Genomic DNA, 27,268 nt, shown 5'->3' with positions numbered 1-27,268 from the left:
GGAATTTGAAGTGGGGCTGCCCTAGCTGTTGCCTAGTAACATTGCTCTGAAGTAATATGCTAGGGAAATTAAAGCCAGAGTCCCATGGATGACTAAAATGAAAAGAATAAAATATAGTGAAAGAAAGGCCAGGGACAAATGCCTGGTTGTTAATGCAAGTGAGGAGCAGGCTGACTGCAGAAAGTTCAGAAAGGAAATAAAAAAGGAAATAAGAGACGCCAAAAAAAGACTGGCAGAAGGTGTAAAAGGGAATCCAAAAATATTTTAGAAGTATGTGAATAGGAAAAGGATCGTAAGAGGAGAGGCAGGATTGATCAGAGACGAGAAAGGAAATTTACTCATGGAGACAGAGGGCATGGCTAAGGTATTAAAGAATGCTGGTGGAGTCTCAGCAGAGGGAGATATAATTGAGATTCTAGATGGGCTGAAATTGACAGAGGAGGTTTTTTTTAAAAAGATGCTAGTTAGTTTTGGATAAATCACCAGGTCCAGATGCCTGCACCATAGGTTGCTGAGGAAAACGAGGATGAAAATTGCAGAAGTTCTGTCTATAATCTTCCAAACTACCATAAATTCAAGGTGGTATTTGAGGAATGGAAAATTGGAAATATTACACCTTTGTTCAAAGAAGATTGTAAGGATAAACTTCAATTCCAGACCAGGAGGTTTAACCTTGATGGTGGGGGAACATATCATTGACACGATTAGCATTTCAATAAGTATGAATTGCTCAGAAAAAGCCTATATGGATTTGCTAAAGGCAAATCACATTGAATAACTTGATTAAGAGTAGATTTTGATTAAGTATCTGAAAGGATCGCTGGGGAAAATATGATGCGGTATGTACGCATTTCCAAAAGGCATTTGATAAAATTATGGGTTTGTCATCAAGAAAAAGCATCAGTGGTAGCATTGAAAGAAATTTGGCCAAGTAACAGGATCTGAGTAACATTGAAAAGTTGTTTTTTTTTGAAGTGCAGGTAAGTGAACAGAGGAGTTCCCTTGGTATTGGTAGAAGGACCATTACTTTTCTTAATATACAAGTCTTTTGACTTGTATTGTGCTAGGCACAATTTGATATTTGCAGTTGACACACAACTTGAAGTTGTGGTGAAATGTGAAAAGAAAAGTAATGGCTTCAGGAGATGGAGGCTGTAAGAATAGATGGTAAACAAAAAATAATGCTGAGAAATGTGACATTTTGGTATGAAGAATTGGAAGAAACAAATAATGAGGACACAATTCTAAGAAGGGATCTAGTACACCAATGTCTAAGGGTATGTGTGTATTTTTTGTTAAAAGTCACAGGATAGGTTGAGAAAATGTATTTTAAAAGAAGCGTGTTTGGATTCTGGGCTTCATAAGCAGAGGCATTGAGTAGAAGGCAATGGAAGTCATGAACATTTGTAAAACAAGATTGGCAACAAATGAAATACTGCGTCGACTTTTGAGTGCCGCAACTTAGGAAAGATGTGAATGCTCTGAAGAGGGTGCAGTAGAAGTTTAATGAGGGGCTTTAGTTATGGAGATAGAATAGAGAAACTGGGGTAGTTTTTAGAACAGAAGAGGTTATGAGGAGATCTGACTTATTTAAAACTGAAGTGTGTAGGTAAAGTAGATGTGGGGGGGAGCTTGCTATTGATGGAAGGGTCGAGAGCAGGAGGATGCAGAATTAAGGTGATTGGCAAAACAAAAAGCAAAAGTGACATGAGGAAAAACAGTTTTACATAATGGTTAGGGCCTGGAATGCACTGGAGGTAGATTCAATTGTAGTGATAAAAAAATCTGCATAAATACCCCAATGGAAAGAAGTTGAGGGAATGCTACTAGTTGCATTGTCTTTGCATAGAGCAGGAATGGACTTGAATAGTCTCCTGTTCTGCAACCATTTTTTTGATTCTGTGAACCTTCTGTCCTAAACCAAATTCTTGTGTTTTTGTTTGAATCTGTGATTGTTTGAGACTCTTATTGAAATACTACAGCGATGTCAGTCTGCTTATTAATTTGAGATTTAAAGTCAATAGTTATGCTGTATGTTAGGGCTACTGGAAAACAAAAAAAGACAAATTGAAAGAATAAGAGAAAAATCACAATGCAGCAACCTTATTTTGAAGCCTTCCTTGTTCACCCTGATTTAAAGTCATGCATTCATACAGCTTAGAAACAATCCCTTTGGCTCACCATGTCCATGCTGATCATTCGGTACCCATCTTTACTAATCACACTTATCAACATTTGGTCCATAGCCTTTTATCCTTGGCGATTCAAGTGCTCGTCTAGATAGTTCTTACCAGATAACCATGTACAGAGAAATACTGTGTAACTTAATATGTGGCCAATTTGTATGCTCTTTTTTTTACATGAAGATTACAGTAAATGTTTAATCTTTTCTTTAATAATTTGTATTGCTATTTGCAGAGTGACTGTGGCTATTCATCGGAAATTATGCCTTATTTAAATAGGGATGATGTTTTTGTACCAACCATCACACTGCAATCTAAATTTACACCTACTTCAGTTGCAAATAATCAAGCAAAATGTAAAATGGATCAGTTAATGAAGCCTAGACAAGAAAGGAAGAAATGCAAAAATAATAATGTAAAACAAAATATGTGTACATTAATGGATGAAGATGAGGAATGCTCTATTTTTAACGCAAGTAAAATGAAAAAGACTAAGGGTTATTGGTCCTCCTCTAGTCCTGAAACTGCAAATTCCAAAGAAACAAGGGAGTCTGCACTATGTGTTCCTGGGAATTGTAAAGAAGTTCCCTCTGAAGATACTGTATCAAAAACAAATGAACAAATCTATCTGTCAGAGGGAGAAACTGAAGTGGAGATAAGGAACGATGTGCAGATTATGTCTTGTTTTGATTTGTTAGAATCAAGGGAAATATTGGAGGATCACATGAAAATAAATTTGAATGAAGATTCTTCTGAAAGCAAATCAACAAATACTAAACCCAAAAGTATTTACACAAGGAAGAAAGAAAATGGAGAGTACATTCAGTCTGAACCAATAAATGATTACGTGATGAGGGATGTAATGACAGATGGCAATCTTCAGAAATGCAGTGAATTGAAGAGTGTTGACTCTGGCCACAATAGTCAATTAAATAACACAGCAATGTGTGGAATAAATGGATCCAACTTGTTTTATTACCCAGAATCTTTCATAATTCAGGACCACAATATACATCAAAGTTCTTCAAATTCAGGCCCAGGAAGAAAGGGATTTTATTCACTTGACGTTGAACATCCCAATTATGAATCGGAATATTCCAATTACAATTCAATAAAGCAAGTTCCCACCAGTGTTGAAATGGTTCTGGAAAATGTAAAGTTGTTTCTTAATACATCTCCTCCTCTAGATGTGTTTCCTTTTTTGGAAGAAGTAAATGACGAAGAAAATAGAAGGCAATCAAGTACTTCAAAAACAGCACCAGTTAATGTTTTAAAAACCAACAAAAGTGGTTCACCACCAATCAATATTAAATCAACAGTTTTAATGACTTGCATAGACAGTGTGTCCTCTGAACCCTTGAGCAATCGTGATAATGGAGGATCCAGCCCCTCCTGGGATGATTTATTTGATAGCGGTATTGAATATTTGGAACAAGATAATAAAGCTCAGTCAAATGTAAGTGAAGAAGAAATATTTAATTCTTCACACCAGTGTCGTCATAACAGTGAAGAAAACAAAAGCAAAAACAATAAAACACAGAATTCTATGAAGGATGAACTACTTGTATATGAAAACAGTTTGTCCTTGTTTGAAGATAATCTGTCGCATGCTGGCCTTTTAACTATCTGCATTCCTAACCATAAAAGCTGTGTAATCACAAAGGATATCCCTGGACTGGAGCAGCAGTCCTCTGTGTTGAATGAGCCAATCCAAAATGTTAAAGCAGCCACCAATAAAAGTTTGGAAAATGGAGAAACTGAACAAGAGGTAACAGGAGAGTCACTTCTGCATAAAACATTTCAAAGCCAAATGCTTTTTGAAAATACATGTGTTGATCAGCATAGACCTGATGCGAATAATAGTGGCAGTAAGTACAATTGTTCAGATGAATTATTTTCTGTAAACTTTGATCTAGGCTTTTCATTTGAAGATGTAACTAAAGACAGTGATGCCTCAATGACTAATACTATGTGCAGCAAAAACACTGAATTCTCAGAACATTTTGTAGACAAATCTTCAGAAAATGTTGAACTAGCAAAGACGATGCAAGATGAATGCAGCAATGTGGCTGCTTTAAAATTGTTTGGTGAAGAAACAAAAGTAAAAAGGGGATGCTCAACACCAATATCTTTAAAATGTACATCTTCACAACCAGGCAAAATGGATACTTGGCCTTGTAATGAAGGACAGCATTTGACAACACAGGATTTGTTTTCTCCAATTTGCCAGCTTGATCGCCGGGCTTTGTTTACCTCATCTCCAGCCTTTGCATCCATTACGCCAAAAAAAACCTCTTCTTTCAACTTCTGTGGTACTACTTCCAGCAAAACACTGTTTAAAGACAATCCAGTGATTTCTCAAAATGCTGTGATCAGGAATGTCACAGAAAACAAAGAGGTTGTTAAAAATGGTTTCTTTTCTGAATTGGAAGAGTCTCCTAACAATTCTGGGGTTGCTGTGAAATGTGATGCAAGTGAAATACACGGAGAGAAATCGCTTATAACTAACAAACTGAACGTTTTCTGCAAAAATCTTGCAATGCCTATTAATGGTAAGAAATTGATTTTAAATTTTGAATAAGTTATGGATTATGAATAAGTTATGAAATTTTAAAATTATGACTAGTTATTGCTTAAATGTACAATCGGGTATTCTGACTGAAAGCACTATCTCATAATCATAAAGTTATGTGTAATTACTGGCAATCTAGTGCTTATAGACAAGGTCAGGTCCAGGCTTTTTGCCCAACTGTCAATGTTTATTGTATAACTCTCAAGTGTATAATGGCTATTTGTAAAATATATCGAGAGTGATCTGTCTAGGAGATCAGGAGAAGGAGAACCAGGAAAAGGAGAACTCTGAACAAATGTGATATATATTTAATAATAGAACTGCAATCTTTGTAAACTTTATTCCTTCTCTGTACTAAGCCCAGAGTTTGAACATTTATTTAAAATCCATTTGTTAATTTGAATGTTGATGTATCATATGCTGAATCTCAAATTATTTATATAGATACATTTTTATTGTGTACGTTAAAGTTGCTGCTAATATTCTGGTGTGGATAATGTACAATCAACTGTACCATCCCTTTTTCAGTTTGTTCCAGAATTAAAAATGTTTACTTTCTTGTTTTGGGCAAGGAGGTGGACTTGAACTTGGATATGACGGCAGAATCATTTGGAATCACCAAGAAGTGACAGCTGCCATAAATATCAGAATGCAAATAAATTAAAAAAAAGACTTGTGCATCTTGTAACAAGTGGAACAAGATGGCTAGCAAGCATTGGAGCTACTCAGTCTTGTCACCTTTTGTAATGGATGCTGTCATCTTGGTCACCTTCTCAAGGCAGTCAAAGTGTTAAACCAAGGCCCACGTGCGGTTCACCTCAAAAGCTCTCCTATTATCCCAGATTCTGCTTTGCTCCACCCGTGTTTTATTAATTGTAAGGTCAGGGAAGACTCCCAAATTAGTCACCGATTTAGCGACACCCTATGATTCACCCTTCCAACTGTAAGAAAATGGGTACCAAGACAGAGTTAGCTGGGAATCTGTCCCAAGACACTTAATACCATGGTAAGATACATAGCAAATATCTGAGGAGCAGTTAGGTCTATGCAGCATTGTCTTTAAATTCTGAGTAATGTGAAGCATGGTAAACCATGCCTATTTCTGGCCTGTGGTCTGATTCCACCATTAATACTTGTAGAGAATTTCAAATTACAGTAAGTCTGTAAGGAAGGACAAGCAAGAGCAAGGTAGTATACACGATGGGATGGAAGCATTGAAGTGTGTTTATTTTAATGCAAGGAGTATTAAGGGTAAATGAGCTGAACAGCATTGATCAATACGTGGAACTATGATATTGTGGCCATTACAGAGACTTGGTTGAGAGAAGGACAGGACTGGCTGCTTAATGTTCCAGGGTTTTGATGTCTTGGAAGAGATAGGTAAAAGAGGGGAAGGAATTGCGCTATTAATCATGGACAATATCAGCTGCACTCGGGGGGGACATAATGGAGGGCTCATCTACTGAATCTATATGAGTAGAACTCAAAAATAAGAAAGGTGCAATCAGTCTGGGATTATACTATAAAGATTACCCAGTAGCCACTGGCACATTGAGGAACATGTATGCAGGCAGATTAGGGAAAGGTGCAAAAACAACAGGGTTGTCATAGTGGCTTCAACTTTCCCAATATAGACTGGGACCTCCTTGGTGCAAGATGGTTAGACAGGGTGGAACTTGTTAGGTGTGTCCAGGAGAGTTTCTTAAAGCAGTATGTGGATAGTCTAATGAGAGGAGAGGCTGTACTGGACCTGGTGTTGGGTAATGAGCCTGGCCAAGTGACTGACCTTTCACTGGAGGACATTTAGGGAACAGTGATCACAACTCCCTAAGTTTATGGACTATGAATGAGGATAAGAATGGACCTTGTGGGAAAGTATTAAATTGATTACAAGAGCATTAGGCAGGAGCTAGGGAGAGTTAATTGGAACAGCTTTTTTGGGCAAGTCTCCATTGGCATGCGGAGGTTGTTTAAAGACCAGCTGCATAGAGTATAGGACCAGTATGTTCCAGTAAGAAGGACAGACAATAATGGCAAGGTAAGGGAACCTTGGAAAATGGGAGAGGTGAATTTAGTCAAGAATAAAAAGGAAGCATATGTAAGGTTTAGGGAGCTAAAATTGAACAGGGCCCTTGAGGAATATAAAGAAGCCAGAAAAGAACTCAAGAAGGGAATTAGGAAGGGTCATGAAAAGGATTAAAGAGAATCCCAAGGCATTCTATACATTCCTCAAGAGCAAGAGGATAATCAGTTGGTATAAATAAGAGAGGGTAGGACCACTCAAGGAGGGAACATGTCCTTGGAGGTAGAGGATGTGGACAAGGTTCTTAATGAGTAATTTGCATTGGTATTCACCAAGGAGGAGGACATGGTGGATAGTGAGGTCACTGTGGAGCATGATAATATGCTAGGGCATTTTGACATATATAGAGGTGGTGTTGGGTCTCAAAGAACATTAAGGTGAATAAATCCCCAGGGCCTGATGCAATGTACCCCAGGTTATTGAGAGAGGCAAGAAATGAGATTGCTATGATCTTGACCAACATCTTTTGTGTCCTCTTTCGTCACAGACAAGGTCCCAGGGAATTGGCAAGTAGCTAATGTTGTTCCTTTGTCATTTGAGAGTCAGCATTGCATCGTGTGGGGCAGGTCATGTCTTACTAACTTGATTGAGTCTTTTGAGGAGGTGATGAAGGTGATTAATGAAGGTAGAGCAGTGGACATCTGTAAAATATTCGACAAGGTTCCTCATGGTAGGCTCATCCAGAGGATTAAGATGTATGGGATTCACAGTGACTTGGCCATTTGAATTCAGAATTGGCTTGTCCTTAGAAGACGGTAGTGATAGATGGGTCTTATTCTGGCTGGAGGTCTGTGACTAGTTGTGTTTCACAGGAATCTGTACTGCGACCTCTGCTGTTTGTGATATATATAAATGACTTGGATGAAAACATGGATGGGTGGATTGCAGATGAGTTTGCATATGACACAAAGATTAGCGGTGTTGTGGATAGTATAGAAGGATGCCAAAGGATACAGTGGCATATCACTCAGTTGCAGATATGGGTGGAGAAATAGCAGGTGGAGTTTAATCTGGGAAAGTTTGAGGTGTTGCACTTTGGAAGATCAAATGTAAAGGGAAAGTACACAGTTAATGGTAGGACCCTTAACAGCATTGATGTACAGAGGGACCTTGGGGTCCAAGTCCATAGCTCCCTGAAATTGGCTGCACGAGTCAATAAGGTAGTAAAGATGACATATAGTCTGCTTGCCTTCGTTACTTGAGGAGTTGAGTTCAAGAGTCAGGAAGTTGTGTTGCAGCTTTATAAAACTCTGGTGCGGCCACATCTGAAGTACAGGAAGTCCCCGGATTACGAACGAGTTCCATTTTTGAGTCTGTTATAATTTGAATTTGTATGCAAGTCAGAACAGTTACATACAGTTCACATCTAGCGTCAATTAGTCAAATGTTTATGATTGAGAGAGAGAGTGTGTGTGTGTGTGTGTGTGTGTGGGTATAAAAAAACATTAAAGAAACATTTCTTAAACGGTTTAGATAGGAAAGAAAAGATAATGATTAAAGGTTAACACTTACTCTCGTTCCATTTGATGTCTTGCATACCAGAAGGAGCCTTAATTAACAATTAAAATGACTTTATTAATTGGATGATGGGCCTGGTGCTGGGGAGTCAGGGATTGATACTGCTACTGGAGAGTCAGGGCCTGATTCTGCTGCAGTAGAGTGAAGGTTAACTTCTGAAGTCAATTTCTTAAAGTGAACATCAAGGTGGCTTGAACAGGGCTTTTCCTCATTATAAATGGCCTTGTAGGAGCTGAGGCCGTTGGTAACTATCTGGTAGACTTTGTTGAACCTCTCTGCGTTAGGATCTTGCTCCTCTAACTTTGCCATCCCTGCTTCAATGAGACGAAAGGCTTCAGCTAACTCCTTCGTCGAAAACTTCTTGGGTTCTGGGGTTTCTTGGTCCCAGCCTTCTTCCTCAAATGTTATCATCTGCTGCTCCAGCTCCATAAGGTCCTCACTGGTTAGTTCTTCGGCATGGGATTCGAGCAAGTCTAAGACATCATCTTCATTAATGTCTAACTGCAGTTGATTATTACCAATACCAACCACAGCTTGCCTGGCTTCGGCGATGTCCTCAGCTGTAAACTCCTGGAGCATTTTTTTCCTCTTTTGAAATCTATGTCCTTTAAGGCATTTTTTTTCCAAAAAAAGCCAGTCTCGTCTACATTAAATATTTGCTCAGGCACATAATCTCCCTCCTCAATAATTTTTTTCCACATTTCAGGAAACTCTTTTGCAGCACTTATGTCAGCACTCGCTGCTTCACCTTGCACTTTGATATTGTGTAAATTTACCCTCCCTTTGAAACGGTTGAACCAACCCCTACTTGCAACAAATTCTTCATCACAAGCACCTTCACTTGCTGCACGTGCAGCCTTTAAATCACTGAAAAGGCTTATTGCCTTTTCTTGCACTAAGCCAAGGCTAATAGGAATATTACGCTGATTTTGATCCTCTTTCAATAATTAAACCACTGCGTTGCTTAGTGATAATTGTCGCTTTCATTGGGACAGAGCCTTTTACATACTCCATTACTCTCCCCTTGTCCTTTATAATTGTTCCGATTGTTGACCGACTGTAGCCTAATGCTTTTCCAAGGTTTGTTGGCATTTCACCTCTCTCTGAACGCTTTATTATTTCTACTTTCATTTCAATCATGATCGTTTTCCTTTCCTTCGATGCATCACCATCACTTGCAGCAGATTTGCGCTTTGAAGCCATGATTACAGGCCAATGAACAGCTTAAAACGTGCAGTGTTTTGAGTGTTGCGCAAACTAGTTCGCCCGTTCGTTAGTACGAATCATTGTGTGTAACTCTTTTTAAATAATAGGCTTTACGGAGGTCGGTTAGTAAGCATGGGCGTTCGTCAGTCAGGGACTTCCTGTATTGCATTCAATTCTAGTCACCCATTATAAGAAGGATGTGGAGGCTATGGGGAAAGTGCAGAAGAGGTTTGCTAGGCTGCTGCCTGGATTAGAGGGCATGTGCTATAAGGAGGGGTTGGACAAACTAGGGTTGTTTTCTCTGGAGCAGCAGAGACTGAAAGGCAACCTGATGGAATTATATAAAATTTAGATCAAATATATAGGAGGGATAGATGGTTAGTTTTTTTCCCCAGGGTGGAAATGTCAAATACTAGAGGGCATAGATTTAAGGTGAGAGGGGGACATTTTAAATAGGTTTATGAGGCTAGTTTTTTTTAAAAGAGTGATAGGTACCTGGAACATGCTGCCAGGGATGGTGGTGGAGGCAGGTACACTAGAGGCATTGAAGAGGCTCTTAGATGGGCACATGAATATGCAGGAATGGGAGGGATATGGATCATGTGCAACCAGAAGGGATTAGATCTCATTAGCTTAATTAGTTTGGCACAGCGTTGTGGGCTGAAGGACCTGTTCCTGTGTCATACTGTTCTATGTTCTATATCTTCCAGGGCCATTCTAATAAAGATAAGATAGCTGGTCAGAGCAAATGGGTTGTAACCCAGTAGATAAAAGGGAACAGACCTCCCTCCTCACAGACTGCTATTACAAGCTTTAATATCTTTGTATGTTTTGTCAGTTATGAATCTTTTCATTCTAATTTGCTATAATACTACTACTTGCATTCCTTAAGTGGTTAGGAGTTGACTATTGATGATGTGCCCTTCATTTTGATACTTTAAAGAGATTTTATCAACAGTTATAGTAGATTGTGTGTCTATTTTCCCTCAATGAACTGTGTCACAGTATAGTTACTGATACCAAAAGGTCTTTCTCCTGCTCTTAAGGTATTATATTCAACTGTGATTACCTTGTTCTCAGTTACATGTGGTTAGGTATGTTGCAATAGATGACATTAATGAATAATTTTTATATGGAGATTCAACAACGAATAAAGTAATGTTAAAGCATTGACAGAACATACCAAGGCATTATCTAAAACTTAAGTAGAAAGCGAATGAGTGCTAAGGGAGTTAAGGCACATACGGATAAAGCAACAAAGTGGAGTTGAAGTAGAATTCAACAGGAATAACTTGTATAAGTTGAGGACCGTTCCATAATGCTTTGGTTAAAAGTCTATTTTCAAACAAAAAAAAATGAAGTTAAGTAACCATCAAGCAACAATGGTTTTTGAACTTTATGTAAATAGATTAATACAGTTTTGGGAAAGATGATCTTTAATTTTTTAATGTTTTGGAAAATGCTTTTTCTCAGGTGAATGCAACAGTGAGAGTGATGAAGACGTTATCAGAAGACCTAATAAAAGAATAAAACTCAGTGTTCTTGAGTCTCCTGAGGTGGGTCGATATACATATTAAGAAGCACCAAAATCCATCTTTACGCAGCATTTTACTTCACTAAAGTGAGCAGTTTTTCACTTAACTAAGAATGCACAGAAAAGCACCTGGATGGTTAAAAACATTTGTAGTTCTGAGCTATTGGCATGAAAAGATGTGTGGGCTATTCAGCCACTTGAATTTGTTCAACCATTGAATAAATGATGGTTATCTGTACTTTATCTTCATTAACCCAGTTTTAGTTCTATACTAATATGCTGGATGGTCTCCTGCTAGGCTGCAATCTGATACCTCACCAAATTAAATATTGACCAATTTCAGCTTGCTTAGCAGTCGCAGTGTTTTGCTAGAATCCTTTGAGGAGTTGATGGAGGGGAAGCTGCAGATGTAGTGTATTTAGATTTTCAAAAGACAAGGTGCCACATAAGAGGTTCATAAATTAAGAGCCCAAGGCGAAAGTGTGATGGCCAGTTTTTATTCCTTGCCGTCATGTAGAAAACAAAGTTGGAATAAATGGGTCCTTTACAGGCTGGAGAGATGTAACTAGTGACGTACTGAAGGGATTGGTTCTTGGCCCTCAATTGTTTACTATTTATATGAATGTCCTGTAGGAGGGAACGAAAAGCAAAGTTTCCAACTTTGTTGATGATACAAAAATGTGATGAGGACTTTGTGATGCTGCAACGGCATAGATCGATTCAGATGGAGTTTAATGCAGGGAAGTGTCAGGTTGTGAATTTTGGTAAGAGCAATCAAAAGGGATTATTATCTCAATGGAGAGAGGCTGCAAATGAGTGTGGTTCAAAGGGTTCTAGGTCTTCTAGTGCTATACTCAATGCCCTGACTGAAGGCCAGTGTGCAAAATACCTTTTTCATCACCCTGTCTACCTGTGATGCCCCTTTCAATGAACTATGCACTTGTACTCCTACGTCCCTCTGTTCCATTACACTCCCTAGTGCCCTACCATTCATAGTACAAGTCCTATGCTGATTTGACTTTCCAAAATGCATTGTCTTGCATTTATCTGTATTAAAATCCATTTGTCACTCCTCAGATCCCCCTGTAATCTACAACAACCTTCTTCACTATCAACAACACCTCTGAATTTCATGTCATCCGCAAATTTACTGATCAAGCCTTGTGCATTTGCATTCAAATCATTTACCTTTACCATCTACTCTCATCTACCTTTTCTGGTTACCTCTTCATAAAACTCCAGAAGACTCGTCAAGCATGACTTTCCATGCGCAAAACCATGCTGACTCCTAATCAGACTTGTGTCTATCCAACTGCTGGTAGATCCTGCCCCTCAATTCCTTCTAGTAACTTCCCCACTATGAACGTCAGGCTGACCAGCCTGTAATTCCCTAGCTTGTCCTTGCTACCTTTCTTAAACAATGGAACAGTATTAGCCAGTTTTCGGGAACTTCACCAGTGGCTAACAATGAAGTAAATATCTCGACAAGATCACCTCACTACAGGAAGGATGTCGAGGCTTTAGAGAGGGTGGAGAGCAGATTTACTGGGATGCTGCCTGGATTAGAGGGCACGAGCTATCAGGAGAGGCTGGACAAACTTGGGCTCTTTTCTCTGGAGCAGCGGAGGCTGAGGGGTGATCTGTTGGAAGTGTATAAAATTATGAGAGGTGTAGATAGGGTGGACAAGCAATATCTTTTTCCCATTATTGAGTGATCCAATACCAGAGAGCATGCATTTAAGATGAGAGGGGGTAGGATCAGAACAGATGTCAGGGGCACATTTTTTTTTTACTGAGAGTGGTGAATGCCTGGAATGCGTTGCCTGATAGGGTGGTGGAGGCAAATTCATTGGGGGCTTTTAAGAGGAGCTTGGATGGGCACATGAATGAAAGGAAAATGGGGAAGATAATGGGATAGGTAGAAGGGATTAGCTATGTCAGCACATTTTGGGTTGAAAGGCCTGTTCTGTACTGTACCGTTCTATGTTCTAAGGGCCTCGGCAATTTCTCCAGCCTCTCACGATGTCTGAGGATGCACTTGGTTAGGTCCTGGGGATTTATCCACCTTAATGCACTGTAAGGCTGCAAATTCCTCCTCCCTGGCAATATGAATGTTCTCCAAAACATCTCTACTAGTTTCCCTCATCTCTTGAGCAACCACGATGTTCTCCTCTGTAAACACTGAGAAGTAATATTTGTTAAAAATCCCACCCATCTGCTGCGGTTCAAGACATAGGACTCAAGACCCCACCCACCCGGGACATTCTCTCTTCTCTCCTCTTCCATCGGGTAGAAGATACAGGAGCCTGAGGGCATGTACCACCAGACTTAAGGACAGCTTCTACCCCACTGAGATAAGACTATTGAACAGTTCCCTTATATGATGAGATGGACTATGACCTCACGATCTACCTTGTTGTGACCTCACACCTTATTGCACTGCACTTTCTCTGTAGCTGTGACACTTTGCTCTGTACTGTTATTGTTTTTACCTGTACTACATCAATGCTCACTGTACTGACTCAATGTAACTGCACTGTGTAATGAATTGACCTGCACGATTGGTTTGTAAGACAAGCTTTTCACTGTACCTTGGTACAAGTGACAATAATAAACCAATACCAATAGGCAGCCCTGCTGATCTCCAAGGAGATCTACTCTCTCCCAAACCACCCTTTTAATATAGTTATAGAACCTCTTGGGATTTTCCTTAACCTTGCCTGCCAGATCCATTTCATACTCTCTCTTTGCCCTCCTGATTTCCCTCTTTTGAGTATTCTTAATCTTTTTGTCGTCATCAAGGGGTTCATTCGTCCCCAACCTCCTAAACCCAATGTATACTTTCTTCTTTTCCTTGACCGGAGCCTCAACATCTCTGGTCAGCCAAGATTCCCTAAACCTGCCAGGTTTACCTTTCACTCTAACAGGAACGTGCTGCTCCTGGATTCTTGATACAGTGGCATGCAGAAGTTTGGGCACCCCTGGTCAAAATTTCTGTTACTGTGAATAGCTAAGATAGTAAAAGATGACCTGATTTCCAAGAGGCATAAAGTTAAAGATGACACATTAATATTTTAAGCAAGATTACTTTTTTATTTCCATCTCTTACAGTTTCAAAATAACAAAAAAGGAAAAGGGCCCGAAGCAAAGGTTTGGGCACCCTGCATGGTCAGTACTTCGTAACACCCACCTTGGCAAGTATCACAGCTTGTAAATGCTTTCTGCAGCCAGTTCTCCAAACATACCTTTACTCATTGCAGTCAAAAGGTTCTATTTTAACTTCTTCAGTCCACAGGACTTGTTTCCAAAATGCACTGGGCTTGTTTAGATGTTCCTTTACAAACTTCTGACACTGAATTTTGTGGTGAGGACGCAGGAAAGTTTGGAGAAAAAAGGGTGCAGAATTTCATGAAAAGAACACCTCTCCAACTGTTAAGCACAGGGGTAGATCGATCATGCTTTGGGCTTGTGTTGCAGCCAGTGGCATGGGGAACATTTCACTGGTAGAGGGAAGAATGAATTCAATTAAATACCACCAAATTCTGGAAGCAAACATCACACCGTCTGTGAAAAAAAAAGCTGAAGATGAAAAGAGGATGGCTTCTACAACAGGATAATGATCCTAAACACACCTCAAAATCCACAATGGACTACCTCGAGGCACAAGCTGAAGGTTTTGCCATGGCCCTCACAGTCCCCTGACCTAAACATCATCGAAAATCTGTGGATAGACCTCAAGAGCAGTGCATGCAAGACAGCCCAAGAATCTCACAGAACTAGAAACCTTTTGCAAGGAAGAATGGGCAAAAATCCCCCAAACAAGAATTGAAAGACTCTTAGCTGGCTGCAGAAAGCGTTTACAAGCTGTGATACTTGCCAAAGTGGGTGTTACTAAGTACTGACCATGCAGGGTGCCCAAACTTTTGCTTCGGGCCCTTTTCCTTTTTTGTTATTTTGAAACCGTAAAAGATGGAAATAAAAAAAGTATTCTTGCTTAAAATATTAAAGAAATGTGTCATCTTTAACTTTATGCCTTTTGGAAATGAGGTCATCTTTTACTCGCTTAGCTATTCACAGTAACAGAAATTTTGACCAGGGGTCCCCAAACTTTTGCATGCCACTGTATTACACTCCTAAAAGCCTCCCACTTGTTATTTGTTCCTTTCCTTTCAAACTGGCTCACCCAATCGACTTCTGCTAGATCCTGCCTAATTTCCCCCAAAATTAGCCCTGGTCTAGTTTAGTACCCTAACCTGTGGACCTGTCTTATCCTTTTCCATCACTATCTTATAACTTATAGAATTATGGTCATTAGAGCAAAACTACTCCCTGACTGCCACTTCATGTAAGATCCTAAGGGGGCTTGAAGGGTAGATGTTGAGATGTTTTCCCTTGTGGGAAAGTCACAAACAAGGGAACATAGCTGCAAAGTAAAACTGAGGTGTGCAGAAATTTCTTCTCACAGACGGGAGTAAATCTCTGGAATTCTCTGCCCTGAGGGTGGTGGAGACTAGATCATTACATACAATTAAAGTTGAGGTGGCTAAATTTCACACAAAATTGAGGGTTATGGGGGACAGGCACAGAGGGGGCTAGGGAACTTTTCCAGATTACTTTCCTAAATGCTTTGACACTCGTAGTATGTATTCCTGGATTTGGTCAATAATTTTAAAAAAAGGAAAAAAAACATTTGGTTTCAAACCTACTTAGTTTTGTTATTTTAAAGGCTTTTATGCCCTTTTAAATTCACATTTGTGCAACCTAGTCTTGTAACAACCCCATTAAGTCCCAGTATTTGTCTGGTGAATCAGCATCATAATGTTTCAAGGACCACCGTGTCCTTCCTGAAATCTGCTTAAAACTGATCATATGGTATCTGACAAAGGTGCTGCATAAATAAAGTATCACTTCTCCTTGAACAAGGAAGATGACCCATTAAATGATGGGTTAACCACTGACAGGATTAAACTGATTTGACTGAGGTCATATTTAGGTTTGTAGGGTGAATGGAAGCACAGTTCAGTGGAGCTGCAGTATATTGAAGTATGTTCTTAGAACTCCAATATTCACTATGCTGCTGCTGATCCTAGGAGAAGGTTTTAATCATTGTGAGAGTGTTTCTCCTCTCATTATGGAATGATTTCTGCAACATTTAGAGGTATAGGCACAAGATGTTCTTTCTCTTCAGTTCTGGGTACTGGCGAGGAGCCAAAGGAGAAACAGTGAAAAATGTAGGTAGGAAAAAATAGCCTACATGAAAATGATGAAAAACACAATGATGCTGGAGGAACTCAGCAGGTCAGGCAGCATCCGTGGAGAAAAGCAGGCAGTCAACGTTTCAACTCAGGACCCTTCTGCCTGGCCTGCTGAGTTCCTCCAGCTTCATAGTATTTTTCATCTAGATTCCAGCATCTGCAGTCCTTTGTTTCTCTGCATGAAAATGAATCTGCTGCACCCACAATTGAGAAAATTTGAAGACCTCCTTGTTTTTATGTTGCTGATGAACAATTTTGTTTTTATAATTAGTGGAAAACAGATGTAATTTTCATGCAAGTGTTCAATGTTACAGGTGACGGGTGCCAGTGACATGGATTCGCCTATTTTGGCTGTTCGAAAACAGAAAAATGTGCTTAATGTATGTAAATTAACATTTTCTGTGGGACATAGTTTTATTAATGCTTCTGGAAGATGGGGGTTTAAAGCCAGCTTACATTGCTGTATTTCCTAGTTGTTTTAAATGGCTGACTTTACCTGCATCTTTTTCAGAAGCTTGTGTGGAAAATTGAGCCCAATTCAAGATCTTTTCATTTATGTGAGAACAAGCTAATGTTTTTGCAAATTAATTAACCTTTTATTGTTTTAAAAAAAAGTTGGATTGTTGAAAGTTAAAAAATTAGATTTATGAAAATACTATTGTATATGATAAATGCATTTTGAGAACTTACAACTCCCACTTTGCCTAAGGGTAAGAAATAGAAAATACTAATGCTCCAGGAATTGAATGTTTATATTTTGGTATTTTCTTTCTCTGCACAATTGTCTAACATAAAACTGAATAATGTTTTTCATTCAACGGCATAGTTTTGTTTAGATTTCTGATGCATGAAACTGCATTAATCTCTTAATGAGATGTACAGCTAGGCTCTTGTATATATCACTGATGTAACAACGAATCACTGGTTGAATGAAATGGAACTGAAGCTTGATTTATGGTTGATTTACCTTCTTAGTTAGGCTTCACAGATAGTGAAGATGATGATTTTACAGCAACTTCAAACAAGAATAATAAAGATACCAAGTTGTCCAGAAATATTCATCGTCCCTGGAGCAAGGTAGGTTGAACCCTAGTTACAAATTCAGTTATTGCATGAAATTGTATATGAGCACTCTTTTTGGTATATGCTGCAGCTTAGTGACTAGTTACAAAGAAGTAATAAAATAAAGGACAAACAGTAGTTCCCTATATAGTTTTAAGATAAAATTGCTTCTTAGAAAATCTATAATGATTCTGATCTTGGTCACCTTTTGAATTGGAGTTGTTCATTTTTTTATATATACAAGTGATTTGCTACCATGGAAACATAACCTTGAGCATGTGTCATTCCACTTTTGTTCCAGTTATATTAAAATGGCTGTTTGTGCAGATATTGAATTCACCGTTGATGTGGACTAATCACAAGATTTGAGTTTGAGAATGGGCTTTTTTATTGTAGAGGTAGCTTTTTGCCTTAGAGCTATAGTTCATTTCCAAACTTCTGAATCTAGTGAACAGCAAGCTGTACAGAAATGACGTGTTTCTGAGCTTTCTATTCTTGCATCCGAAAATAGTAGGGCAAGCCATTAATCCCTCTGTTTTTGAGAACTAGTTTTTCATCGTTCTTTGTTTATTGCAATGTTCAGGAAAAAAAAGTTGTATGAAAATGAAGTTTGACAACATTGCAGTAAACTCAATAACAATTAAAGATTGCCTCACTGTGGCTAATTGTGTAAAATGGGCCAGCTCCAATTATGTCATCATTAAAGTTAGATTATTTTAGAGAGAACTATATTTGGAACTCAATCTTCATGGTGTATCATTCTTATCAACACAAGTACCTCTTTGTATTTTAGCTTAAGTTCAGGAACCATTGGCATTTAATTCACTTCATTTTCCAACAGTACAGTTGTGGTGAATTTTGGATATGAACTCTTGATAGTGTACCATCATTCCACATATTACAGTTTCATGGCACATTGCTGAGTTGATTCTCAGCATTTATGTTTACTGCTTCACAGCCCATGAATTGCTTTTGAAATGTAGGCAGCTAATTGAATTGCAACAGTGCCAGAGAGAAGAAAAAAAAACAAGGATAAATCACCATTTAATTCATTCTTTGTAAGTTTGCAAGAACATCAGGAAAATAGTGCCATGAAATCTTGGATTACCATTGCTGAGAATCCACCATTGACGTCTTGGGGGTCACCATTGGCCAGAAACTCAAATGGACTTTTGACATAAACAATGCTTATAAGAGAAGGCAGATACTGGATATCCCTTGTCAGATGATGTATCAGTTGCCACCCCAAAGCCTTTCTACCATCTCCATTTGCCTGAAACTCAGCATTATCCAGATGAAATAACCCTTTAATTGTTAGCCATTCACCACACTAAACATCAATTCCCTCTGTCACTGGGACATCATTGCTCACCTACAAGTTCCCCATCAAGTCACACCCCATCCTGACTTGGGGGAAAAAAATGATTGTTCCTCCATTGTCACTGGAACTCCCTACCCAAAGGCAATGTGGGAGTACAGTAAAGAAGGTGATTCATTGCTACCTCCTCAAGGGAGCTAAGGGAAGGGTAGTGAATGCTGGCCTTGTCAGCTAAGATCCCAGAACACAAATGAGGTATTTTTTTTTTAAATTGCCTAATTGGGCCTCTGTTTAACCCTCAGGAAGGCATCTCTTCAAGGTGACACTCCCTCAGCACTGTGCTGAGATATCAGCTTAGATTATATGCTTAAAACCTTTAAAGTAAAAATATATTTTTGTAACGAATGTACTTTTAAAGGTTGTAGTACTGATCTGTAGAGGTGTAAAATCTCAAATTTATAAAAATTGCTATTTTTTTGTAAGAGCACAATTTGCTACCAATGTATCCTCTTTATTACAGGGCATGTTGCTGGAATTTTGAGATGGCAAAGATGTGTTTACTGAATGCACTTGTTAATTGTGTTTTCTCTGATAGCATTCTGCTCGATACTTTCTTGATGAAGAGGCTGAACTTTCCTCAGAAGGAGCAGAAAATGTGTCTTCTGATGAAGATGATTCTGATAACATTGCTGATACTTCTTTGAAACATTTTATCGATGATGAATCACAACTTACACAAGTTTCAAATGGTAACTTCTTGGAACAATTTAAAATATGAAATCAAGTCTTCATTTATTAATGTTTACAAAGAGCTCAGTTCTGCCCATATTATTTGGAATTGTATTTTTCCAAAATATATAATTAATCTGCATCATTGATATTTGCAGTGCATAGTTGAGGTAAATGGATCAGAAAAATGCGATATCAGGAAGTGTTCTGGTGGGAATTCTGCACTTAAATCCAACAGTCTATGTTTGTCTATCTGTTCTGGACAAAATCAGGTTTGTTGTCATTGCAGACATGTAGCCTGCTGATATACTGTCAAGATTCACTAGGATTTAAAAAAAAACACAAAACTTCTGTGGAATATAACCAACAATCATATTTAGAAAAGGAGTGAGCAGAAAAATTGACATGAAAACAAATTAGAAGTAAACATTACCTGTTTTTTTGAAATTCATGGGCTGTGAAATGACATGACTGCTCAGTGACTAAACCTTTCGTGGATCTGCATGGAAAACTTAAGCTTTTAGCAAGAATAGGATCTAAAATTTTCTTTGCAAAATATGTGCAGAATCAAGTTAGATTACTGTGTACCAGCATTGCCTTAAAAATGCAAGTGTTTCAATTATTAGTTCACTAGCATAATCACTGGAACATGTTCCTTTTTATCCTTGCATTTCTAGCCAGAGGTAATGTTATTCCTGAGAATTGTGTTAATGGATTATTTGATTTTGCAGAAAAGCATTTGTATTTAAATTCCATAGAGCTAGCTCTGCTACTTCATTTTTTCTACATTAAATTTGTTGGATAATTTTGTAATTCTGGTTCCTGTTAGAAAATCATCTACTTTTAAAAGACAAGCTAATATTCTAAATTGTGCCTCCGAGTTGAGTTGGTAGGAACGGAGTTCCTTTTTAATTTTTTTTAATTGGAGTCATGCCTTTGTCTTTTGTGGCACTTGAGTTTTTATACATCTATTTAAATTTTAAATATTTATGCTTCTCTGAAGGACTGCAGTATTGTAATTGCATGGAATTAATTATTTGTTGTCTTCCCTAGATGTTGATATGCAAGAGATTTACTTGAAATCTGTACGCAGCCCAAATATCTATAAGAAGAAAATGGCCCATAACAAAAATGATATAACCATCTTTTCACAGGTAATGTCTAATGGATCTATTCACTTGGCTAGCTACAGAGAAAGCTTGAGCTACTGGTTTGAGAACTTCGAATTGTGTAGATCTACTGTCCTGAACTATAGTTTTGTACTTCCAAGTCTGTGACAAGAAGCACAGCAAAATGTTATTAATTTCCATTTCCACTGAGCTACCTCCACTAATAGCCATATAGGTATACTTACAGAACTCTTTGCTTGAATTACTGCAATTGGATTTCTTACTGATGTAGTGCCAAAATCACATGAATGCCATTCCTTGATGCCCACCCTATGTGTATACAACCTTTGACATAGTGGATATCACTATCCTCCACTGCCTTCATCATCCATCTTGATGGGGCTGAAATTGCTCTATTTTCTTCACACTTGTAGCTAGAGAATTCTCTCCAATCATTTCTCCTCCTTCATCCATGCTGTTACCTTTGGTGTTACCCAAGGATCTATTGCTTTCTTTTTATTATTAATGTACTGCTCCCCAGCAACGACGTATGAAAACCAAGGGTCCTTGTTCACATTAAACTGATCCAATCTGATCACAACATCATTACTTTGCTGTCTCTACCTTGAGGTACTTTGTCTGACATTCAATATTGAATGATCTGAACAAACACAAATTTTCTTCAAATAAATCTTGGGAAAACCAAAGCTTATCATCTTCAATCCCTAGCCAAACTCAGTTCCTTGAGCACTGACTGCATGCCTCACTTTAACAGTTGTCGGAATCTGATCTAGATGCCATATTAAACCCCAGGCTGAATTTCAGATCAAATAATTGTGCATCATCAGGACTTCTAATGCTGACTGACTCGGTGTCTGCTCCAATATATCTGCCACTGAAATCATTATTCATGCATTTGTTACTTCTAGATGTGTCCATTCTAACAAACTCCATGTTAGCATTGTTTTTCACTGTCAAGAAATTTGAGATTATCCTACCATAATCCATTGCCCTTGTGCTTGCTGTGCTGTCTTATTTTGTGTCTTGGTTAAGCAGTGCCTCCATGCTAAGTCTCACCCTTCTTTTCTCAGCACACCTATTCTCTGTTCTTCATTTCCTTCCTTGCTTCTCCTATAAACCCCTACCCAGGCCCAGAGAGCAAATTTCTTAGTGTAAGTCCTGGGAAATCTGCAGAAGATTGAGCTTCCCCCATGTGATCTTAAGAGAGCAACCAGTATCGCCATGTGGTTACCAATATGGAACAGTGGGGCTGTGTTTGTGCATGGTCTCCGACTTCTGCACAGTAATGGAAGTAAATTATAGCTGTTCCATGCAGAACTGCTGTAGAAATTATGTGGAATTTCTGCAAAGTTGTGCATAAATTGGAGGAGTTGCCTACAAAACTAATCACCAATAACCTGGAGTAGGTGTACTTGTGAAATTGTATCTTTTAACCAACATCTCAGACTGCTTTATCATGATCCCCTGATGTGCCCTGTTTTACTAGCAGGGCAGATCCTACAAAGTTGCAGCACAGTGTCTTGGACTGAGTGGGAGTGTAATATAATTGATTGCATCAGTCACGGGATAATTTGATCTAGTCTTTCTTTATGCTGAGGGAATCAGAGATAGAGAGCAAATAACATCAACAGAAACTTTTTTCTAGAAAATATATTTTGAGGTAGTGCAGGATTAATTAGCGATGGTGTATATTAAAGATAGCTTATGTTAGAATAATTGGACCTCTAGTTTCTATTGTGGATTTTCACCTATCTGGGGCATTGATAGAGGTCCATTTCATGGATGAATGAAATACCTTTTTATATTTTCTATATTCTACAAATGTGTAGATGGTTCACATATTAACATTTCACATTTACCATTATCAATTTTAATGAAGGCTTCATCCAAACTTTCTTCCTTTAATAGCTTATTGGTAAAATCTCTTCTTCAGCAGTCCCTTGGGTTTTGAGGTTTCTGGGTGACTAATGAGGGTAATGTGGTAAAATTCTTCCAGAGATGGAACAGGAAGTGCCTAATAGGGTGGGTGGGTAGTTTGGTGTGCTCTTTCTGTTTATGTGGGGCTTCTCATAGAGTCATAGTCAACACAGACAAAGGCCCTTTGCCTTGCCATGTCCATGCTGATTATCAAGTAGCCATCTGAACTCATCTCATTTTCCTGTACATTGACCGTAGTCTTCTATGCCTTGGTGATTCAATTCTCATCTAGATATTTCTATAATAGAACATAGAACAGTGCCTTTGGCTCACATTGTATGTGCTGACCATGATGCCAATCCAAATCCACAGCATTCTTAAGGGGGAGGGTGAGCAGCCAGAAGTCATCGTACACATTGATACCAACGACATAGCTAGGATAAGGGATGAGGTCCTGAAGAGTGGCTATAGGGAGTTAGGAAGGGAGCTAAAAAGCAGGATCTCAAGGGTTGTAATGTCTGGATTGTTGCCTGTGCCATGTGCCAGTGAGGGTAAGAATAGGAAGATATGGCAGACAAATGGGTGGCTGAAGAGTTGGTGCAGGGGGCAGGGTTTCAGATTTGTGGATCATTGGGATCTCTTCTGGTGAAGGTATGACCTGTACAAAAGGGACCGGTTACACCTGAACTTGAGAGGGATCAATGTCCTTGCGGGCAAGTTTGCTTGAGCTATTGGGGAGGGTTTAAACTAGGTTGGTAGGGGATGGGAACCAGAGTGTTAGGTCAGATGATGGAGCAGTTGATGTAAAGGTAGATGCAATGTGCAGAGAGACTGTGGGGAAGGATAGGCAGTGGATAGGGGATAAATGCAGTCAGTTGGAAGGGTTGAAATGTCTTTGATGCACGAGAGGTATTTAAGAATAAGTGTGATGAACTAAGAGCATGGATCAGTACATGGTATTATGATGTGGCAATTACAGAGACTTGGCTATTGCAAGGGCAGGATTGGCTGCTTGATGTTCTGGGGTTTAGATGTTTCAAAAGGGATAAGGAGGGAGGTAAAAAGGGTCGGGGGGAGAGGGGGAAGAGTGGCATTGCTAATCAGGGATAGTACCACAGCTGCAGAAAGGAAGGATGTCATGGAAGGATTGTCTACTGAGTCAGTGTGGGTGGAGGTCAGAAACAGGAAGGGAGCAATTACTCTATTGGGAGTATTCTATAGGTCCCTCAAAAGCAACTGGGACACCAAGGAGCAGATAAGTAGGCAGATTTTGGAAAGGTGCAAAAATAACAGGGTTGTTGTCATGGGTGAATTCAACTTCCCTAATATTGATTGGCTTCTCCTTAGTACACGAGATTTAGATGGAGCGGAATTTGTTAGGTGCGTCCAAGAAGGATTCCTGACACAGTATGTGGACAGGCCACCTAGAGGAGAGGCCACACTAGATCTAGTACCAGGCAATAAACCTGGTCAGGTGACAGACCACTCGGTGAGAGAGCATTTTGGAGATAGTGACCACAAGTCTTTGACCTTTAGCATAGCCACGCACAAGGATAGGAGCAGACAATATAGAAAGTTATTTAATTGGGGGAGGGCTAATTACAATGATATTAGGCAGGAACTTGGGACCGTAAACTGAGAACAGATGTTCTCGGGGAAATGCAAAGCAGAAATGTTCTCATTGGAGGTTGTTTAGGGACCACTTGTATGGGGCTCTGGATAGGTTTATCCTACTAAGACCGAGAAAGAATGGTAGGGTGAAAGAACCATGGTTGACAAGAGAGTTGGAACATTTAGTCAAGAGGAAGAAGGAAGCATACTTAAGGTTTAGGAAGCATGAATCAGACAGGGCTCTTGAGAGTTATAAGGTAGCTGGGAAGGAGCTTAAGGAGGGACTTAGAGCTAGAAGGGGATATGAGAAGGCCTTGGTGAGTAGGATTAAGGAAAACCCCAAGGCATTCTACACGCACGTGAAGAACAGGAAGAGACTAGGGTGAGGGTAAGACCACTCGGGGATAAAGGGGGAAATGTGCCTAGGGGCGGAGGAGGTAGGGGAGGTCCTTAATGAATACTTTGCTTCAGTGTTCACTAGGGAGAGTGACTTTGACAAATATGAGCTCAGCATAGAACAGGCTACTGTGCTGGAGCATGTTGAGGTTAGGAAAGAGTTAGAGTTGGAGCTTCTGAAAAACATTAGGATAGATAAGTCCTCGGGGCCAGATGGGATATACCCCAGGTTACTATGGGGAGCCAAGGGAAGAGATTGCTGGGGCATTGATGATTATCTTTGTGTCCTCCTTGGCCACCGGAATGGTACCAGAGGATTGGAGGATGGCAAATGTTGTGTTGTTCAAGAAAGGTAAAAGGGATAATCCTTGGAATTATAGACCAGTGAGTCTTACATCAGTGGTGGGCAAACTATTGAAGAGGATTCTTAAGGACAGGATTTACGAGCATTTGGAGAAGCATAGTCTTATTAGGGATAGTCAACATGGCTTTGTGAGAGGGATGTCATGCCTCATGAGCCTAATTAAGTTTTTTGAGGAGGTGACAAAACAAATTGATGAAGGTAGAGCAGTGGATGTGGTGTATATGGATTTTAGTAAGGCGTTTGACAAGGTTCCCCATGGTAGGCTCATCCTGAAAGTTATGAGGCACGGGATCCATGGAGGCTTGGCTGTGTGGATTTGGAATTGGCTTGCCCACAGAAGGCAGAGAGTGGTAGTAGTGTATTGTCTGGAGGTCGGTGACTAGTAGTGTTCCGTAAGGATCTGTCCTGGGACCCCTGCTCTTTGTAGTTTTTATAAATGACTTGGATGAGGAAGTGGAAGGGTGGGTTAGTAAGTTTGCAGGTGACACGAAGGTTGGAAGTGTTGTGGATAGTGTAAAATGTTGTTGTAGGTTACAATGGATGCAGAGTTGGGCAGAGAAGTGGCAGATGGAGTTCAATCCAGAAAAGTGTAAAGTGATGCACTTTGGAAGATAAAACTTGAACGCAGAGCACAAGGTTAATGGCAGGATTCTTAACACTGTGGAAGAACAGAGGGATCTTGGGGTCCAAGTCCATAGATCCCTCATTTGCTACGCAAGTTGATGGGGTGGTTAAGCGGGTGTATGGTGTGCTGGTCTTCATTAGTTTGAAGGTTAAGTTCAAGAGCCACGAGGTAATGTTGCATCTCTATAAAACTCTGGTCAGACCACACTATTGTGAGTATTGTGTTATTATAGGAAGGATGTGGAAGCTTTAGAGAGGGTGCAGAGGAGATTTATAAGGATGCTGCCTGGATTAGAGAACATGTCTTATGAGGAAAGGCTGAGTGAGCTAGGGCTTTTCTCTTTGGAGCGTAGGAGGATGAGAGGTGACTTGATAGAGGTGTATAAGATTATGAGAGGCATAGATAGAGTGGACAGCCAGCACCATTTTCCCAGAGTGGCAATGGCCAATACCAGAGGATATGCATTTAAGGTATGTGGAGTAAAGATTTGGGGAGATGTCAGAGGTAGTTTTTTTTTTTACACAGTGGTGGGTGCCTGGAATGCACTGCCGGGGGTGGTGGTAGAGGCTGATACAATAGGGACATTTAAAAGACTCTTAGATAGGCACATGGATGCAAGAAAAATGGAGGGTTATGTGCTGTGCAGGAGAGAAGGGTTAGATTGATCATGGAGTAGTTTATATAGGTTGGCACAACATCGTGGGTTGAAGGGCCTGTACTGTGCTGTTCGATGTTCTAAATGAATCCCATCTGCCTGCATGTGGTTTGTATCGCTCCATTCTCTGCCTGTTCATGTGCCTATCTAAATTCCTCTTAAATGTTGCTAATGTAGTTGCTTCCACCATTTCCCCCAGCAGTGTGTTCCAGGCACCTACCACCAATACTTCCATCAGGTTGTCCCTCAGCCTCTGATGGTTCCAAGAAAACAATCCAAGTTTGTCCAGCTTCTCCTACTGTCCAATCCAGGCAACATTCTGGTGAACCTCTTCTGCACCCTTTCCAAAGCCTCCACGTCCTTCCTGTAATGCAGTGACCAGAAATGCACACAGTACTCCAAATATGGCCTAACTAAATTTTTATACAACTGCAACATGACTTCCTGACTTTTATACTCAACACCGCAACTGATGAAGGCAAGTATACTGTTTGCTGCCTTTACTACTCTGTACTTCTGTTGCCATTTTCAGGGAACTATGGACTTCGTACTTCAAGATCCCTCTGTACACTAATGCTTCTGAGAGTCCTACCATTTACTGCATACTTTTCTCTTTCATTTGACCTCCCAAAGTGCAACACCTCACACTTGTACACATTAAACTCCATCTGCTGTTTCTCTGCCCACATTTCCAACTGGTCTATATCCCGCTGAATCTTTTGGCAACATTCTTCACTATCCACAACCTCCAATTTTTGTGTCATCTGTAAACTTACTAACCAACACACCTACGTTTTCATCCAAATCATTTGTATATATCACAAACAACAGAAGTCCGAGCACAATCCTCCAGTCAGAATAACACCCCACCTCCACTACCCTCTATCTTCTATAAACAGCTCAATTTTGAATCCTATTTACCAAGTCTCCATTGATCCAATGTGCCTTGATCTTCTGGACCAACTTACCATGAGGGACCTTGTTGAAAGCCTTACTGAAGTCCAGTAGGGGTCCTTGTCAACAGCTTTAAGGTTGTGAGAATATACCCGCCTCCACCACCCACTTAGGCAGTGCATTCTAGATTCCAACCACCCTCTGGATGAAAAGATT

The 27,268-nt window shown here is 39.6% G+C and overlaps 1 protein-coding gene across 1 annotated transcript in view; it reads left to right on the top strand.

The window, feature by feature from the left end:
• Positions 1 to 27,268, top strand: part of LOC127581901 (Fanconi anemia group M protein homolog) — a 129,947-nt gene that overhangs the window by 99,602 nt on the left and 3,077 nt on the right. The window contains 6 exon segments of the mRNA XM_052036737.1: positions 2,419 to 4,735; positions 11,036 to 11,118; positions 16,666 to 16,731; positions 17,327 to 17,428; positions 19,327 to 19,480; positions 20,514 to 20,614. Coding sequence (XP_051892697.1) covers positions 2,419 to 4,735; positions 11,036 to 11,118; positions 16,666 to 16,731; positions 17,327 to 17,428; positions 19,327 to 19,480; positions 20,514 to 20,614 — 2,823 coding nt within the window.

This window comes from Pristis pectinata, chromosome 1 (assembly GCF_009764475.1).
Source record: "Pristis pectinata isolate sPriPec2 chromosome 1, sPriPec2.1.pri, whole genome shotgun sequence".
NCBI lineage: Eukaryota > Metazoa > Chordata > Chondrichthyes > Rhinopristiformes > Pristidae > Pristis > Pristis pectinata.
Note: the sequence above shows the minus strand (reverse complement) of the source record. Positions and strands in the feature narration are given on the sequence as shown.